The sequence below is a fragment of the Bos javanicus genome, chromosome 2, assembly GCF_032452875.1.
Source record: "Bos javanicus breed banteng chromosome 2, ARS-OSU_banteng_1.0, whole genome shotgun sequence".
NCBI lineage: Eukaryota > Metazoa > Chordata > Mammalia > Artiodactyla > Bovidae > Bos > Bos javanicus.
The window spans coordinates 56,719,539-56,739,825 of NC_083869.1; the positions used below are offsets into that span (position 1 = coordinate 56,719,539).

The 20,287-nt window shown below is 35.4% G+C and overlaps 1 protein-coding gene across 1 annotated transcript in view; it reads left to right on the forward strand.

The window, feature by feature from the left end:
• The window catches only part of LRP1B (LDL receptor related protein 1B), a 315,317-nt gene that overhangs the window by 193,789 nt on the left and 101,241 nt on the right, over window positions 1–20,287 (forward strand). The window contains exons 33-36 of the mRNA XM_061438859.1: window positions 854–970; window positions 5,238–5,411; window positions 7,294–7,419; window positions 16,906–17,070. Of these exons, the coding sequence (XP_061294843.1) occupies window positions 854–970; window positions 5,238–5,411; window positions 7,294–7,419; window positions 16,906–17,070 (582 nt within the window). The remainder of the gene's footprint in view (window positions 1–853; window positions 971–5,237; window positions 5,412–7,293; window positions 7,420–16,905; window positions 17,071–20,287) is intronic.

A 20,287-nucleotide genomic window follows, 5' to 3' on the forward strand; every position in this document is an offset into this window, starting at 1 on the left:
AAGGAATTCTATGCGTTGATGATATTTGTGCAACAAGACACTGACTAGATCCCAATTATATTATGAAATAAAAAATTGAATAAATAGAAAAACATTATTTTTTACTGCATGTCATTTTAGTCCAGTGGTATTCATTAACAGATACTGATAAAAAGAGATACATGACAGTCTCAGAGCAAATTAATGATTAGAGTAAAAAATTAGAGTGAAAAATGTAAGTACAACGAGAAACTTAATTAAGGAATTTACTATTCATTATTCTCTATTGTAAACATCAATCTTTAGTCAATTTAAACTTCAGCATGCACACAGGTGTCTCATAACACTATAGACCAACTCAAGGTGGTGAAAATATCTTATGATTAAGCTCATGAACCTTTTATTTTCTGCAAAATGCACCTTCATGAAAAGATTCAAAATATAGCTAATTACCTGGAATTATTTGAAACAATGGTTGGATAAATGGTTTAAATGATTAATTAATTCTGTGTGTACTATAAAGATTAAAAAAAAAAAAGTCACAAGAAAGTCTTCTAGAAAACAACCATAATTAAGAAACCAGTAAGAGTAGAAGGGAGGGGTATTTAGGATGGCTTTTCCTACATGAAGTAAAAATATTTCCTGCTACACTGTAATTACATAAATTCTGTGTGATTTATTAACACATATTTCAGATAGAGATTAAGTTATTTCATTTTTTTCTGATTTTTGCACTATCATGATATAGACTAGGTAATTTCTAAGCTGTTTAAAACAAATTTTCAATTATAACAATACATTAAAGAGAAGAAACATAATTTTAAATAATCTCAAATGTATTGCTGTCATTTGTCTGTGCGTGTTGATTTTACAGGTCTGGCTGTGGATCATTTCAGTGAACGGATATACTGGGCTGATCTTGAACTCTCTGTTATTGGCAGTGTTCTGTACGATGGTTCTGATTCTGTAGTCTCTGTGACCAGCAAACAAGGTTTGTGAAGTGCTTTAGTTTCTGCCTTTAATTACCACTGAGCATATTAAATAATGAAACATAGATACAATTATGAAAGCCTTACATTCTATATTTCCTCAATTTATGTCTCTTTTCAACTTACTGTGTAGTTTTGTGTGTGTGTTTGCATGGGTACTCAGTCATGTCCAACTCTTTATGACCCCACAGACTGTAGCCTACCAGGCTTCTTTGTCCATGGGATTCCCAGGCAATAATATTAAAGTGGGTTGCCATTTCTTTCTTCTGGGGATCTTCCCCATTCAGGAATCAAGCTCATGTCTCCTGCATCTCCTGCATTGGCAGGTAGATTCTTTACCACCTGGGAATCTCATTTCAACTTGTAGCTCTTAATATTCATCGCAATTTTCATTCCTACTACTAAGAATAACAAAGAGGCCACACCAGAAGAACTTCTTGACTCCAGGACAAATGTGATGCATTGCTACTGGATTCAGAAAATATTCATTCTGTTTGTTGCTTCTGTGGATGTTCTTTTCTGAGCAGAAGACTTCGAGTAGTCAAGATTAGTGCCTGGGAACACTAATTTTTATTTCAAATTACAGTGATAAGTAGGAAATGAGTTACTTTATAGTAAAACATCATAGTAACATTTATTAGTATAGGTAATTGATAGGGACACTCTCATCCATGTGAAAAGCAATGTGTAAAAATTGAGAGTGTACTTCTTCTATAAATGACTGAAGAATCTACTGGTGCTCTTCTTTCATAGCACCCTTTTTATCTCCATCTCTATGTCTATCTTCTGTTTTTCACTCTCATTTTTTACTCCCTTCTGTGACTCACACTTTCCTTGCCAGGGAATCTCAGTTCTTTCTGCTTAATTTATTTCCCTTCATTTTCTCTTTCTCTTTCTTACCAAAACCCCTTAGCTATTTACCACAATTTGTTCACAACTTATACTAGAAGTTTTATATTTGCATACTAATTTACAAGTAAGTAAATAAGTTTTACTTACTGCTTTGCTTCCAGTTTTTTTTTTCTTTCTTTCTTAAGCAAAAGCAGAGAAGCTGCTAGAAGAATAATTGCATTGAACTTTCACTGTGCCCTTACTAGAAGAGTGTGTTTTTTGTTTAATAACACTAAATGGAAAAAAAAAATTCAACATTCATGTAATTGATTACAAAAATTAACCCATTTTAGCTCAAATGTGTATTTTACTATTTCAAGAAACAATAAAGAAAAATACATATTAAAAGGCATTTTATGTTCTACAACATTTAGATTATAAGTAAAATATAAATGTTGCTATTTCACTATAAATTTCAGTACCAAAGTTATATATTTTTATTTAAAAATCTCTAAAAATCCATTTTGTAAAATGTGAGAAATTATTATTACTGTTATTCTCAGCCACACTAATTGTATATATGATTGACATTCACCAATTTGTTTTCTTTATACTATTTCTAAAATAGACAATAGAATGTCAGATTTAGGGGGATTATTTTACTATTCAAAACCAATTTATGATTGATAAAATTAATGTTCAGACAATTAATTTGACCATTAATTTTATACAGTGGTGGTGACAAATAGATTCAAGGGATTAGATCTGCTAGACAGAATGCCTGAAAACTCTGGACAGAGGTTCATAACACCATACAAGAGGCAGTAACCAAAACCATCCCCAAGAAAAAGAAATGCAAGAAGGCAAAGTGGTTGTCTGAGGAGGCCTTACAAATAGCTGAGAAAAGCAAAGAAGTAAAAGACAAAGGAGAAGAGGAAAGATATACCCAACTGAATGCAGGGTTCCAGAGAAGAGCAAGGAGAGACAAGAAAGTCTTCTTAAGTAAACAATCCAAAGAAATGGAGGAAAACTACAGAATGGGAAATACTAGGGATCTCTTCAAGAAAATTGGAGATACCTAGGGACCATTTCATGCAAAGACTGGCACAATAAAACACAGAAATGGTAGGAACTTAATGAAGCAAAAGAGATTAAGAAGAGGTGGCAAGAATACACAAGAACTATACAGAAAGATTCTTGATGACCTGGATAACCATGATGGTGTGTGTGGTCACTCAACAAGAGCCAGACAGCCTAGAGTGTGAAGTCAACTGGGCTATAGGAAGCATCTTTACTAATAAAGCTAGTGGAATGGAATTCCAGTTAGGTGATGGAATTCCAGCTGAGCTACTTCAAATCCTAAAAGATGATACTGTTAAATTGCTGCACTTTAAAATCAGCAATTGGAAAACTCATCAGTGGCCACAGAATTGGAAAAGATCAGTTTTCAATCCAATCCCAAAGAAAGGCAATGCCAAAGAATGTTCAAACTAGCATACAATTGCACTCATTTCATATGCTAGCAAGGTAATCTTCAAAATCCTTCATGCCAAACTTCAAGAGTGTGTGGACCATGAAATTCCAGATGTTCAAGCTGGATTTAGATAAGGCAGTGGAACCAGAGATCAAATTGCCAACATCCACTGGATCATAGAAAAAGCAAGCTGCTGCTGCTGCTAAGTCGCATCAGTCATGTCCGACTCTGTGCGACCCCCATAGACGGCAGCCCACCAGGCTCCACCGTCCCTGGGATTCTCCAGGCAAGAACACTGGAGTGGGTTGCCATTTCCTTCTCCAATGCATGGAAGTGAAAAGTGAAAGTGAAGTCGCTCAGTCGTGTCCGACTCTTCACACCCCATGGACTGCAGCCCACCAGGCTCCTCAGTCCATGGGATTTTCCAGGCAAGAGTACTGGAGTGGGGTGCCATTGCCTTCTCCAGAAAAAGCAAGAGAGTTCCATAAAAACATCCACTTCTGCTTCATTGACTATGCTAAAGTTTTTGATTGTGTGGATCAAAACAAACTATGGAAAATTCTTCAGGAAATGGGAATACCTGATCACCTTGCCTGTTTACTGAGAAACCTGTATGCAGGCCAAAAAGCAACAGTTAGAACCAGACATGAAACAATGGACTGGTTCCAAAGGGGGAAAGGAGTAGGTCAAGGCTGTATATTGTCACCCTGCTTATTTAACTTTTATTCAGAGTACATCATGTGAAATCCCAGCTGAATGAATCACAAACTGAAATAAAGATTGCCAGAAGAAATATAATTGACCTCAGATATGTAGATAACACTACGTTAATAACAGAAAGAAAAAAGGAACTAAAGAGCTTCTTGATAGAGATTAAAGAGGAGGGTTGAAAAGCTGGCTTAAAACTCAAAATTTAAAATATTATGATCATGGCATCCAGTCCTATCACTTCATGGCAAATGGAGAGAAAGTGGGGAAGGTGACAGACTGTATTTTCTTGGGCTCCAAAATCACTGCAGACAGTGACTGCAGCCATGAAATTTAGACTTCCTCCTTGGAAGAAAATCTATGACAAACCTAGACAGCATATTAAAAAGCAGTGGCATCACTTGGTCTATAAAGGTCCAGATAGTCAAAGCTATGGTTTTTCCGTTATCATGTATGAATGTGAGTGTTGGCCCAGAAAAAAGGCTGAGTGCTGAAGAATTGATACTTTTGAATTGTGGTGCTGAAAAAGACTCTTCAGAGTCCCTTGGTCAGTAAGGAGATCAAGCCAGTTAATCCTTAAAGAAATCAATCCTGAATATTCATTAGAAGGACTGATGCTGAAGCTGAAGCTCCAATACTTTGACCACCTGATGCAGAGAGCTGATTCACTGGAAAAGACCCTGATGCTGGGAAAGTTTGAGGGCAGGAGGAGAAGCAGGGGGACAGAGGATGAGATGGTTGGATGACATCACTTACTCAATAGACACAAGTTTGAGCAAACTCCAGGAGATAGTGAAGGACAGGGAAGTCTAGTGTGCTGCAGTCCACGGGGTCACAAAGAGTAGGACACAACTGAGCAACTGAAATACGAGAAAATGAGACTTTTGTGAACTGTTTTTGTGCAGTGGTTATCAATGTTATGTAAGCTTTATGTTTGTTTGCAAACTGTACAACAGAAAAGATTACTCTGTATTAATAAGCCCCCCAGGAAATGCTTTGTGATGGTAAAATTGATTAAAGTGATGATGGAAATGTTTTGTATGTTCTTAGTGATAAGTTTAATATCTCACATATTTTTACTGCTAATAAATCAGTCATCAATTTTATAGCTAATATTAAAAATATTCTAATTCTGAAAGTTTTTATGAACGGGAATAAGATTTTTGATATGATCTTGGATAAGTTTAGTTTTCTTAAGACTGACTGACTGACTTTACATTTGGAACTTTTATAACTCCACTTTTAAAAAATTCTAGGTTTGTTACATCCACATAGGATTGATGTCTTTGAAGATTATATATATGGAGCAGGTCCTAAAAATGGTGTGTTTCGAGTACAAAAATTTGGCCATGGTTCAGTAGAGTACCTAGCTCTAAATGTTGACAAAACAAAAGGTGTTTTGATTTCTCATCGCTATAAACAACTAGATTGTAAGTATAATATTTTATACTATTTTCTATCTTGGCAAAGTTACTTTCTTATGATTCTCAAAATAAAGAATTTTTAAATTCAAAGCTCTTTTCGTGGCTTAACTCCAGTAAGTTAAGTCACTTTAATTTTGATTGCACCAGACTTTTCAAATTATCAAAGGCAAGATATAAATAATGCAAAAGTTTCTATTTCCGCTATAACAGATATGAAAATTTCAGGATTTGGTTGTGTTTTCTTGGAATTAGAATAAATTTGTTATAAAAATTTCTCTCATACTATGTTTTTCTTTCTAAATTCTTAATAAAACCTGATATGTCTATAGTTAAACCATGCAAGTAAGGAAATTTATCATTAGCCTTTTCACTCACTGATAACCAAGTAACAATTATAGATCTAACATTTCATCTTTAAAGGTATCTGAGGATATTGTTCCCAAGAATTATATTTTCTCTGATTGTTTATGATTTTTACTGCTACTTTCTCTCCTAAAAAGAGAGAAATATTTGACATTGGTATCTTGAAAGATATGTTTCAAGCACAGCCATAAAAATATTGAAGAGCAAAGAAATAAAATGTAGCTGAAATTCAAGTGATCTGAGTTTATGTATCAGTTCACCCTTCAAAATATTGTTTAAGATTTACTTCTATTAATAATTATCCCTTATGGTGAATAAAAAGGATTTAATTTCATTCAGTATGATCTGGAAAGGTAAGAATTGTATCAAATGAGTTCTGGAATCAGGTTAAAACAACATATACTTCGCTAAAACCTTCTTCTATTCACACTTTTGCTGCTCTTTACCAATGATCTGACACATATCGTTCCAAGGTTAATATGAGGACATCACCCTCTCAACCTCTAGTTCTGTCTGATTCGTATTCATGGTCAAATATTCCCACCTTCATAAAAAATCTATAAAGTCTGCCCTAAGTATAATAGGTACTTGAGTAGTGGTTCTTACACAATGAAAGTGACTTTCATAGTCACCATTTCACTTTCTTAATGTCATTTCTGTTTCATTCTAAGGACAGATTCTGTACAGAAAGCCACAAAGCAGCTGTTGCTATAGAGGATACTGATTGGATAGAAATTTAGACAAAAATAAATGTGGTACCCATTTATCCATGCACACATCTGATGGAAAGGAAACCACATAGACATGTTTTCTAGAGAGAAAAAACCATGTTTTGTTTGTGTTCTAACAGACAACTACATATGGATTGTAAGCCTTTGTAAATATCAGAGGGAGTTGTTTATGTCTGTTCAACAGGTCTTGAAACTATTTAAAATGAGAATTAGATCCCCAAGACTTCAGTTGGCTTGACTTTTACAATAGTCCTAAACTGTACTTCTGTGTCTCAGATCAACTCTTTTGCCAAAGGAAAAGTGACAAATTATGTGTTTGATTTTCCTCTCCCTCATGGAAAATGTAAATTAAGATACATTTTCTATTAATAATAGATGCTGGGTTGTTTTTATTTAGTCACTAAATCATGTCTGACTCTTTTGTGACCTCATGGAGGCATGCAACCCCCTAGGCTCCTCTGTCCATGGGATTTCCCAGGCAACAATGCTGGAGTGGGTTGCCATTTCCTTCTCCAGGGGATCTTCCCGACCCAGAGATCAAATCCGAATGTCCTGCATTGGCAGGCGGATTCTTTATCACTGAGCCAGCAGGGAAACCCTTAGACATTAGTTAGTAATTTCTTTTCATCTATAAAGGAGTACTGGAATATTGAAATAATATACTCCTGGTAAAAAAAAAAATTGATGTTATTTCTTTTCAACTTGCTAATTCATCATCTAACCTTGTTGAATTTTATGTTTTTGAAACCTATTGTATTTATAGTTATGTTCTTTTTTTGTTTTGTTTTGATCAGTACCCAATCCATGCTCGGATCTAGCATGTGAATTCCTCTGTTTACTGAATCCTTCTGGGGCCACTTGTGCATGCCCAGAAGGAAAATATTTGATTAATGGTACCTGCAATGATGACAGCTTGTTGGGTAGGTAAACTTCATTATTCTGTAAATAATGAATTACTGTGTAGAATAAATGTTCACAACTACTGAAACTGAGCAGAATTAGCTACTCAGTAATCACTGATATCATTTCCATGATATCACTGGTTCGTGCCTATATAAGCTATTATTTTCTCTGATAATGACTTCCTATTAGTTGATTGTACATTTATTACAAAGCTGCATTGAGCACCTACCATGCATGAAAGAGTAAATTAAGAGACCTTTTTATATAGCTCTTGTATCAGTTAAGATAATGATATTTCTGAGGGTACCATTCAGCTGTTAGTTTAAACCAAACTACCAAATCCATTTATCCATTTAGTAACTTTATATTTAACAACTTCTGTGTGCCAACACTTATTTAGAAACTAAGACTTAGTTTCCTCTGTAAAGTCTGATTAATAATAAATACTACTACTCTTATTAATAATAAATATAATAAACATTTTGAGAACTTATGAGCAAATATAGCATTAATTTAGAAACCAAGAACTAAGTTAGAAGCAAACTGCAAATGTTTCAGTTTATGCTTTAGAAGGTACCGGTTGGAACAAACATTTAAAACCTGAAACATTATTTCAGATGCTGGAGTGTATTAAATAGCAAAACATAAAAAATCAAAAACAAAAATAGTGTGTTGAAAAGGGTGGGGGAAGAATTGTCTCTGGGATATCCAGACAGACTTCCAATAGTTTATTCATATTCAAGACATTAGCCATAATGGGAAAAAGTGCTAAGAAAAAAGAAAATCAACACATTGATTTTATGTCACAGACAAAAGCACAGTGCTCCATAATCACTTGCAGGTCACAGCAAACGTTTTTCCGATGAGACACACACTTAGGATCTCTTCATAGCAGGGCTTCCTACCTGTTGCATTAATATTTCTCTGTTAGAATGAACTCTTTGTGTGAACACAGAATCTTTGTTCTCTGTCAGCATCTCTATGCCCATACCATTGTCTCCTTGTTCTCTGATGAGCGTTATATGCCATCTAAACACTTTTGCATTTCCTAAGGCACTCAGTGTCTAAAACTGTCATAGCTTTTTTATTTAGTATATATTTTAAAGTACTGAATATCCATAGCTGAAGATCTTCCAAAGATGAAATGATGAATGTCACAAGCACCAATAAATAGATCTTTATGGGAATGGTGATATAAGCTACAGAAGAGACAAAGTTCAAACTGTTAGGAAAAATTTGATGATTATCCAATTAGAGATAAGATTAGAATTTCCTATAGAATATGACCTTAGAATAAGATCTGCAAAGACAGATTAGATTTAGGTTAGGTAGGAATGAATGAAGAGGACATTGAAACAGAAGAAACTGTCTGAAAACTCACGAAACCATTGAATGTAAAGAAAATAACGAGTCATTTATTCCAGTTAGTATGTCTGATGTGCAAAGTCTGCTGTTGGATGGTAGGTTGGAACATGCTTAATGGAAAGCTAAATGTGAATCTTGATTGGTCTTTTGGAAGAGTATTTTAGTGCCAGTCATTGAAAAGGGGTGTTCTCCCTAGTACTAGGAGGAACCCTTCCTCCTTACCATTTCTCCCGGTCAGAGTTTGCATGATCTCAATTTGTGATGACAGAATAATAGAATTATATGCACATGTTCAAACATTATCTGGTGCATTTTTCACTCACTACTCTGACACAGTCATGCAGGTAAACTGTGTATGGCTACGAGTTCTACTTCAGTTCAGTTCAGTTGCTCAGTTGTGTCTGACTCTTTGTGACCCTATGAACTGCTGCATGCCAGGCTTCCCTGTCCATCACCAACTCTCGAAGCTTGCTCAAACTCATGTCCATCCACTTGGAAATGCCATCCAATCAACTCATCCTCTGTCATCCCCTTCTCCTCCTGCCCTCAATCTTTCCCAGCATCAGGGTCTTTTCAAATGAGTCAGCTCTTCACAACATGTGGCCAAAGTATTGCAGTTTCAGCTTCAACATCAGTCCTTCCAATGAACACCAAGGACTGATCTCATTTAGGAAGGACTGGTTGGATCTCCTTGCAGTCCAAGGGACTCTCAAGAGTCTTCTCCAACATTAGAGTTCAGAAGCATCAATTCTTTGGCAATTGGCTTTCTTTATAGTCCAATTCTCACATAATTGCAAGACTCCTGGAAAAGCCATAGCTTTGACTAGATGGACATTTGTTGGCAAAATAATGTTTCTGCTTTTTAATACACTGTCTAGGTTGGTCATAGCTTTTCTCCCAAAGAGCAAATGTCTTTTAATTTCATGGCTGCAGTCACGATCTGCAGTGATTTTGGGGCCCCCCAAAATAAAGTCTCTCACTGTTTCCATTGATTCCCCACCTATTTGTGAGTTCTACATAACATCTCGGAAACAGATTCTTCAAAATGTCAACAACTCCTTCCTTGTAGACGATGTACCACATTTTCACTAGTTCCAGACAACCATAAGCAGTGTTCTCAAAGAGCCTCCTGTGCACTGTCTACTTACACTGCTGTTGGGGTGGGAAAGACTCCTGGGAGAGAGATTTGTACTCTGCGTGGAAGCACACAACTTATGCTACTAGTGTGACGTTTACATTGATTTGGGTGTTAGAAGTTTTTTGTTTGTTTTTTTTTAAATTACCAAGTTGCAGACAGCTTTTGTTGTTTCTCTTTTATAAATAAATAAGACTGTCTCTTCTATATAACCTCCCTTTTGCCCCTTTACTTAATCTGAATGTCCTTGTAGTTGTTTAGTCACTAAGTCATGTCTGACTCTTTTGTGACTCCATGGACTGTAGTCCCCCAGGCTCCTCTGTCCACAGAATTCTCCAAGAAGAATACGAGAGTGAGTTGCCATATCCTTCTTGAGTACATCTTCCCAACCCAGGGATCAAATCTGCATCTCTGACTTGGCAGGCAGAGTGAGCCTGCCTCACTCTGAGAGCCATTGAGCCATGTGGGAAACCAATAATACAAAAAATTAATTCAATAATCCAAAATCAACAAATACATAGGAAGACACTCAAAATTCTCCAAGCTAGGCTCCAACAATACGTGAACCATGAACTTCCAGATGTTCAAGCTGGTTTTAGAAAAGGTAGAGGAACCAGAGATCAAATTGCCAACATTTGCTGGATCATTGAAAAAGCAAGAGAGTTCCAGAAAAACATCTACTTCTGCTTCATTGATTTTGCCAAAGCCTTTGACTATGTGGATCACAAAAACTGTGGAAAATTCTGAAAGAGATGGGAATACCAGACCACCTGACCTGCCTCTTGAGAAATCTATAGGCAGGTCAGGAAGCAACAGTTAGAACTGGACATGGAACAACAGACTGGTTCCAAATAGGAAAAGGAGTACGTCAAGGCTGTATATTGTCACCCTGTTTATTTAACTTATATGCAGAGTACATCATGAGAAACCCTGGGCTGGAGGAAGCACAAGCTGGAATCAAAATTGCTGGGAGAAGTATCAATAACCTCAGATATGCAGATGAAAAATTGAAGTATGGAGAGGTTCAATTGACTGTCTAACAATACTTAATAATGGTAGTACTCTAAGGTGGACCTAGGCATTCCACAGTCTTCATCATCATAATGCACTCTAGTGCCTCCAATCCACCCAAAGTATCCATGTCCAGGGTAATTGGAAAATACTAGAAATAACCTGCAGAAAGTGCCTAGCACAATGCCTTGCAAAAAGCAGACATACAGCACTCTAATATAAACCTGTCATGAAGGTCGCAAAAAAAATTAAGTGATTTTTTTTTGGTAAAGAATCTGCCTGTAGTGCAGGAGACTCAGGTTCAATCCCTGGTTCAGAAAGATGCCCTGGAAAGGGCATGGTGATCCACTACAGCATTCTTGTCTAGATAATTCCATGGACACAGGAGCTTGGTGGGCTACAGTCCATGGGTTCACAAACCGGCAGACATGACTGAGTGACTAACACTTTCACTTTTCACTTCCCAAGTTTTAAATGAGGAAGCATTTTATCTAAATACACCCTTAACCAAAATCTTAAACTCTTTTAGAAATTTTAGTTTTATGTTTTCAACCCGACCTGAAAGGCATGATTACAGAAAACACCTCAACATTTATTTTGTAATTAAAAAAAAATCTTATATATTAAATAATGCAAGTGTTAAAATTATTCACATTGGCTTTTATATATATAAGCTGTGGTAATGGATGACTTGGAACACTTTGGTTAAGTATATAAATAAATGGAGTTTAGAATTATTGATTAGTATAGATAAAAGCCAATTAATTTTTCCTGACATTTGATATAGCTAACTTTTTCAGCTCTTTATAATTGCTTGCCTTTCTTTAGCTGCTATTGTTAAATGATGAGCACACTGAGTATTTTTAATCTTCATGTAGGAAATTTGAAATTCAAATGTTACCCATTCTTGGAGAAGTATTCAGTTACTCTTCCCTACAGTTGATTATAATTGCTGGAGCTTGGCTTCTGGGGGCAATTTAGATATTGACAAAAGCAGCTTCCATTTTCATTATAGAACTATTACAGTTAGGTTTTGAAAGACTGTAACTCCACTTTCATTTCAACAGGCAGTGTTATATGTTTAAATTTCTGGTGCCTAATGAGGCACATTATAGAAATGCACATATCCTACCATGTAGAGATTCTGAATATATATGTGTTTTGCATAGACCATCCATCAGTGAAACTGCGCTCTCCCATAGTAATCCTAGGTGTGATCATAATACCTTTAATAGTTATCTTCACTATTCACATTCACAACTCCACTTAGGATGTTTCATGCTAAAAGAGTTAGAAATGTTTCGGTAAATTTTATTCTAAGTAAATGTTATTCCCACTCCAGATCTTTCTTGAGAATTTGATGTCTATATTCAACCCTTGCTAGAGATTCCCACTTCATTTAAATAGGTATTTCCAATTTAATACATTCAGAGATAAAACACTTTAGGTCCTATTGCCCCTTAGTTTGAAACTAAAGGATTATCTTAGTTTTTCCTTTCCCTCTGATGTGATTTTTATCTTCTAGTTATTTTTAGAATGTGTCTACTTTTATCTATCCTACATTATTTTAAAGCCATCATCTTATCCAGCCTGGACAATTTAAACAGAATCCTAATAGTCCCCGTGCTTTCAGTTTAACCACATCATTACACTCATTCTTAGACATTCTAGACTTTTCAAAGACTTAACACTACTTTTGAGGAAAAGTCCAACATCCAAGAATCTCCTGTGACACACTGCTTATCTCTTCAAATTCACTTGTCTTTCAATTCCTTCCTTCACACTCTGTAATCCAGTCCAGTCTTAGTAACTTTCACTGAGTCCCTCCAATGCTCACCTTCTGGCTTTCATAGATTCCATTCCATGTGAGCTGGATTCTCAGTGCACCTCATCTGCACTCAGAACATAATGCTCACTAAGATTGTCACTTGGTAATTTACCAAATGAGTGCCTCAATTTCCTGTTGAAATTTAGCAATACACCTTGTAGACCCAGATTGCAGGTCTCCATCCTTGAACTATTCCAGTATGGTTAGAACTCAGACTCTCAATTGTGTGTATGTGTATGGTATTTACTTATGTACCTCAAAATTTACAAAGCTCTATAATTTTACTTTTACTTTCAAGTGTCTTATTTAATATTCACAACAAATCTATGAGTTAAGTTGTACATGTGTCATTAAGGCTACCTTAAAGTAGAAATAACTAAGGCTTGGAGTGTTTAATTTATGTATAGTAAGGATCAGATCAGATCAGATCAGATCAGTTCAGTCGCTCAGTCGTGTCCGACTCTTTGCGACCCCATGAATCGCAGCACGCCAGGCCTCGCTGTCCATCACCAACTCCCGGAGTTCACTCAGACTCATGTCCATCGAGTCAGTGATGCCATCCAGCCATCTCATCCTCTGTCATCCCCTTCTCCTCTTGCCCCCAATCCCTCCCAGCATCAGAGTCTTTTCCACTGAGTCAACTCTTCGCATCAGGTGGCCAAAGTACTGGAGTTTCAGCTTTAGCATTATCCTTCCAAAGAAATCCCAGGGCTGATCTCCTTCAGAATGGACTGGTTGGATCTCCTTGCAGTCCAAGGGACTCTCAAGAGTCTTCTCCAACACCACAGTTCAAAAGCATCAATTCTTCGGCGCTCAGCCTTCTTCACAGTCCAACTCTCACATCCATACATGACCACAGGAAAAACCATAGCCTTGACTAGACGGACCTTTGTTGGCAAAGTAATGTCTCTGCTTGTGAATATGCTATCTAGGTTGGTCAGAACTTTCCTTCCAAGGAGTAAGCGTCTTTTAATTTCATGGCTGCAGTCACCATCTGCAGTGATTCTACAGCCCAGAAAAATAAAGTCTGACACTGTTTCCACTGTTTCCCAATCTATTTCCCATGAAGTGGTGGGACCAGAAACCATGATCTTCATTATCTGAATGTTGATCTTTAAGCCAACTTTTTCACTCTCCACTTTCACTTTCATCAAGAGGCTTTTGAGTTCCTCTTCACTTTCTGCCATAAGGGTGGTGTCATCTGCATATCTAAGGCTATTGATATTTCTCCCGGCAATCTTGATTCCAGCTTGTGCTTCTTCCAGCCCAGCGTTTCTCATGATATACTCTGCATAGAAGTTAAATAAGCAAGGTGACAATATACAGCCTTGACGTACTCCTTTTCCAATTTGGAACCAGTCTGTTGTTCCATGTCCAGTTCTAACTGTTGCTTCCTGACCTGCATACAAATTTCTCAAGAGGCAGGTCAGGTGGTCTGGTATTCCCATCTCTTTCAGAATTTTCCAGTTTATTGTGATCCACACAGTCAAAGGCTTTGGCATAGTCAATAAAGCAGAAATAGATGTTTTTCTGGCACTCTCTTGCTTTTTCCATGATCCAGCGGATGTTGGCAATTTGATCTCTGGTTCCTCTGCCTTTTCTAAAACAAGCTTGAACATCAGGAAGTTCACAGTTCACATATTGCTGAAGCCTGGCTTGGAGAATTTTAAGCATTACTTTACTAGTGTGTGAGATGAGTGCAATTGTGTGGTAGTTTGAGCATTCTTTGGCATTGCCTTTCTTTGGGATTGGAATGAAAACTGACCTTTTCCAGTCCTGTGGCCACTGCTGAGTTTTCCAAATTTGCTGGCATATTGAGTGCAGTTCTTTCACAGCATCATCTTTCAGGATTTGGAATAGCTCAACTGGAATTCCATCACCTCCACTAGCTTTGTTCGTAGTGATGCTTTCTAAGGCCCGCTTGACTTCACATTCCAGGATGTCTGGCTCTAGGTCAGTGGTCACACCATCGTGATTATCTGGGTCGTGAAGATCTTTTTTGTACAGTTCTTCTATGTATTCTTGCCATCTTTTCTTAATATCTTCTGCTTCTGTTAGGTCCATACCATTTCTGTCGTTTATCAAGCCCATCTTTGCATAAAATGTTCCTTTGGTATCTCTGATTTTCTTGAAGAGATCTCTAGTCTTTCCCATTCTGTTGTTTTCCTCTATTTCTTTGCATTGATCACTGAAGAAGGCTTTCTTATCTCTTCTTGCTATTCTTTCTAACTCTGCATTCAGATGCTTATATCTTTCCTTTTCTCCTTTGCTTTTCGCTTCTCTTCTTTTCACAGCTATTTGTAAGGCTTCCCCAGACAGCCATTTTGCTTTTTTGCATTTCTCTTCCATGGGGGTGGTCTTGATCCCTGTCTCCTATACAATGTCACGAACCTCATTCCATAGTTCATCAGGCACTCTATCTATCAAATATAGGCCCTTAAATCTATTTCTCACTTCCACTGTATAATCATAAGGGATTTGATTTAGGTCATACCTGAATGGTCTAGTGGTTTTCCCTACTTTCTTCAATTTAAGTCCGAATTTTGCAATAAGGAATTCATGGTCTGAGCCACAGTCAGCTCCTGGTCTTGTTTTTGCTGACTGTATAGAGCTTCTCCATCTTTGGCTGCAAAGAATATGATCAATCTGATTTCGGTGTTGACCATCTGGTGATGTCCATGTATAGAGTCTTCTCTTGTGTTGTTGGAAGAGGGTGTTTGTTATGACCAATACATTTTCTTGGCAAAAGTCTATTAGTCTTTGCCCTGCTTCATTCCGTATTCCAAGGCTAAATTTGCCTGTTACTCCAGGTGTTTCTTGACTTCCTACTTTTGCATTCCAGTCCCCTATAATGAAAAGGAGCAGAACTAGGACCTAAAACCAAATCTTACTATATCAGTTGTCCCTTTGTTTATACCACGTATATATATAGTGCCTCATGAGAGAGTACTTCATATTACAAATGCAGAATTTAGTAACGCCAACCTGAAGCCTCCCTACTTGAAAAAGTATTGGAAGCTGTTTTGCAATGCCAAAAATATCAGAATTTGTTTGACACTGCTGATTGTCTCTATTTATGACAGTAGTTATGATACTTGAATTGTTGTCATTTAATGTCACTAAGGCTCTTTAAGATGTTCTTGTGATTATTGCAGTAATATATTCAAGCTGCTGCTATGTCTAGGTCAGTGTATCTTGGGTAAAGAATATAAGCTGTTTTGACTTCATACAAAATAAGAATGACTTTAGAAAAAGATATTTTCTGGATAGACTGCTTCTTAAACTATTGTTAATTGTCTTTGTTCCATTGGGCATTGCGCCCTGGTCTACATAGAGCAGTATTTCTAATAGAGAAAGAGCCATGTCTATACATACAGAAAAAATCCAGAAAATGATTCCAAACCAATCTTTATCATAAATCAGATTCATCATATTTTTAAAACTAATTCTGTGACCTCAAGGAATGATCATCATTTCCTTTTCAAAGCCAAAATGTATTATGTAGGCAAATTATGCCTAATCAGTTTATATATGGAAATAGATGTTTCTGACACTTATCACCACCTTCTATCAAATCTAAGTAACTTTTTGTTTTGTGTGTTTGTAAATATAAGTATGTACATCAAAGAGTATTTTTTCATTTAAATGTTTCCCTATACTATAAATTATATATATATATATGTATGTGTTTATTTCTATATGAGCACTATACTATATATATTATATGTATGGCTATATATACTATAATATTTAGCTTACATATTTCAGTTTGGCTTAATATCAGACATTCCTTGAAAAATAAGCCATATTTCCCCATACTGTGAAAAAACACTTATTGGTTGGAAAATATTTTATTTTTAGAAAGTTTCAGTTAGTTTTATTGTTTAATATTTTAACAAATATAAAAAATGGTAAATAGCGCTTTAAGCCTGAGAAAGAATAAAAGTTAATTGAACATTTGTGTTCACCTTCAACAATAGTTGAAATCTGATTCTCTATTTTCAGATAGTATTTTGTTTCTTCTACTTTTATATTAGGTGTATTTAGTTTTGGAATTTTATGAAAAAAAAAGTCAAGTCTTAGTATTTAATTTTTATTTGAATTTTTCTTACTCTACCAGCTACTGAATGGCATGCTAATTTGTACATTTCTTCTTATAACCAGATGATTCATGCAAATTGACTTGTGAAAATGGAGGAAGATGCATTTTAAATGAGAAGGGTGATTTGAGGTGTCACTGTTGGCCTAGTTATTCAGGAGAAAGATGTGAAATCAACCACTGTAGCAACTACTGTCAAAATGGAGGAACTTGTATGCCATCAGTTCTGGGTAAATAATTGAATGGTATTGTATGTGCAAATAATGTGCAATTTTCCTTACATGTGAAAAATATATAGAAAATACTTAATATTGAATTATAATGAATATCATTCCCAGTGTCTTAATAACAAATATAAAAATTAAATCTAATAATTCAAAATAATCAGTGGCAATTGTTCTAAATTGAGTATATCAAAGTTCAAGTCACAAAAATTAATAATAATAATGAACACTATCTTGTGTTAAATGCTTATCATTGACAGGGCTCAGGGCTTATAGATATTCTGACTCTGGCTTAAAATGATGAGGCAAAATCAGTTTTACAAGCCTTATCTTTTTGACTACAAAATATATATATTTATAATCCAAGTTTGCCTAATGTTAAAACTCATGTCATTAAAAATTAGATTTATTTGAAATATATACATACTGTATCAGTATATCTTATAGTATCAAAAATTCCATCTAAAATCAAAACTACTCTGTTGATATTACAATCTAGCATATTCAAAACATGTTGCTTTGGAAATATCAGGTTACTACATATTTGGATATAAAAGAGATTCTTATTAATTTATGCTATAGCTGTGCTTGGAAAAAGTGTTTTTTACAGCTCATAAGTGAACGTTAACATATATTTCTCTACTGACTTGTATTACATTTAAAATATGTTCCTACTGGGAAAAGAATCAACCCTAATGCATAATAAAAATATACTTTTCAAATCCCAATATTAGTGCAAAGGAGATTGTGCAACAATTAGAATGCAATCTATGCGCATTCAGTTCTTCTACAGTAAGTGCAGATTTAGATAGTCAGTTGGAAAATCAATTCATATGTTCTTCACACCCACTACATGGTTAATTTTCATCATACTTGAAATTTCTCGCTGCTTCTATTGCTTGTTATTCTTTGTGGTATTTAGAATAACAATAACTGAAAGAGCCACATGAAGAAGCATTTTCAATGGCATTCAGGAGCAGCAAGCCATTTTCTGATTTACATTCTCAGAGTAAAAACATTACTATTTCTTTGATAGTTTTATGCTTATAAATATTTTTGATATGATTAATTGATAATTAAGATAATTTTAACTACTTACTAGAATTCTAAACAAGAATTCATCAGGTTGATTAAATTTAAAAAGGCATTAGGAGTCTTACTACATATATTCATTCTGCCTGAGGGGGAGCCAGTCCATAAAATATATTCTGTTGCCATTGGAAAAGCTGTGTACTGAGACCTTCAATGAATATGCAAATGAAAATCTATTGAATGTGAGGTAAGAGGGTGTGACCTGTAATTATATTTTACAACACACATACTGCTTGGCTTTAGGGAAGATGCTTTTTTATGCAAATGAGGTGTTTAGAGTTACTTAGCTCTTAATTTTCTCATTAAGATAATCTTTGGGTTGCGACCAGATGAGTTTCTTATATTTATCTTTGGAAATATTTAAGCCAACGAAAGGGTTTGACACTCCAAACTATGGCTACCTATTCAACCTGAGATGGATCCAAAGAGAAAAGTCTCTTTGAAACGTTGAACTTGCTATCCTGACTTGAGCTATATAAGGGCTTCCCTGAATCTACCTGCAATGGAGGAGATCTGAATTAGATCCCTGGGTTAGGAATATACCCTGGAGAAAGGAAGGGCAATCCACTCCAGTATTCTTGCCTGGAGAATTCCATGGACAGAGGAGCCTGGTGGGCTACAGTCCACAAGGTCACAAAGAGTCGGATACAACTGAGCGGCTAACACTGTACTGTTCTGTGAGCTATATATAAATACAGCACAACTTTTAATGTTTCATTCAAATCATTTGTCCAGACCTTGCTGCATTCTTAAATCCACAATATATCAAGTTTATCTATTCATTTATCTGGAACCCATACATTATCAAGTTTAATATTCAGTGTATTAGATCTTGACTTATCTAGAAAGTACATTCAGAAAAAATATATGTTTCTAATTAATAATGCAAATGAGTTCTCATATGAATTCGACTTGATATATAGCCATGTAGTTATTGTCTTATAGCAACAAATAATAATAATATGATAGTTAATTAAGTCTTTTACAATGCATTTATCACTTTTAAAAATGTGGTTTTGTAAAACATTGTTTGGTATTATGGACTGTGGAACCTCATTATCTCCACACAAGTGTTAATTTGTAAAACAAATCCCAGTGGGCAGTTCATGGATTTATTCATTGTTGGTTTACTTACAGTTAAGCCTTTGGCAAATTCCTATGTGGACACTATATAACTAGGGTTTGGGGCAGCCTTAATTAAAATTTATAAGTTTATGACAGTTGTATATAACTATAATAATTGAACAAAGGAAATGTCACCAGTTAATTAAAGGCACACATCTGAGAGGCATAATTAAAATTCTGCATGTAGAAATGAGTTTTTCCTCATTCCTTAAGGTTTTTGTAATGAAAAAAACTAAAACTAAAAATATATGAGTTGTATCCATATAGGAAGGTACTACAAAATGAAATAGTTTGACATTGACTATATGAACAAAGGTCCATGTAGTTCATTTCTGTGAACTGCTCATAGGAAGATACATTTAAGATAAAGTTTGCCTTGGCAGAGCAATGGAAAATAGAGTAAAGCATTGACTTATTCAGTCATTTTTTTATGGAAAATAGAGAATAATTTATGAAATTATATTTTCAACACTGCTACAGGAGGGTATTTATGTTATGTGCACAATTAATCTTCATGTTTATGAATATTAATTCTCTAAGATATGTTCACACTATGTGATACTTTTCTTACTGTTACAGATCTGTTATTTAGATTTTGAGTGTTTATATCAAAATGAATAAAGGTTTTCTACACAGTCAATTTAGACGAATAGAGCAAGAAATTTTGTAAATTTGGGGCAATATTCTCAAATACTTCCACTCATAAAAGTTTAGAATTATGCATAAAGGGAGGCAATTCTAATTTGGAAAATGTGAAAATGTATAAAATTGGCCAGATGAAGAGGTAATTGTGCAATTTTCTATGGTAAGAAATACATTGGTATTGAGCTATTTAAATGAATTCAACAAGAAGAATGCAGAGGCTCTCTTTGTGGTGCTCTCTGTCACCACATCTATATACTTTAGGAATGAAAATTTTATTCCCAAGAATGAAGCTGGAGGAAGGAAGTCTCCACTGAGGAAAGAAAAATTAAATGAAAGTCTTACTGCAATAGGAAGAGCCCTT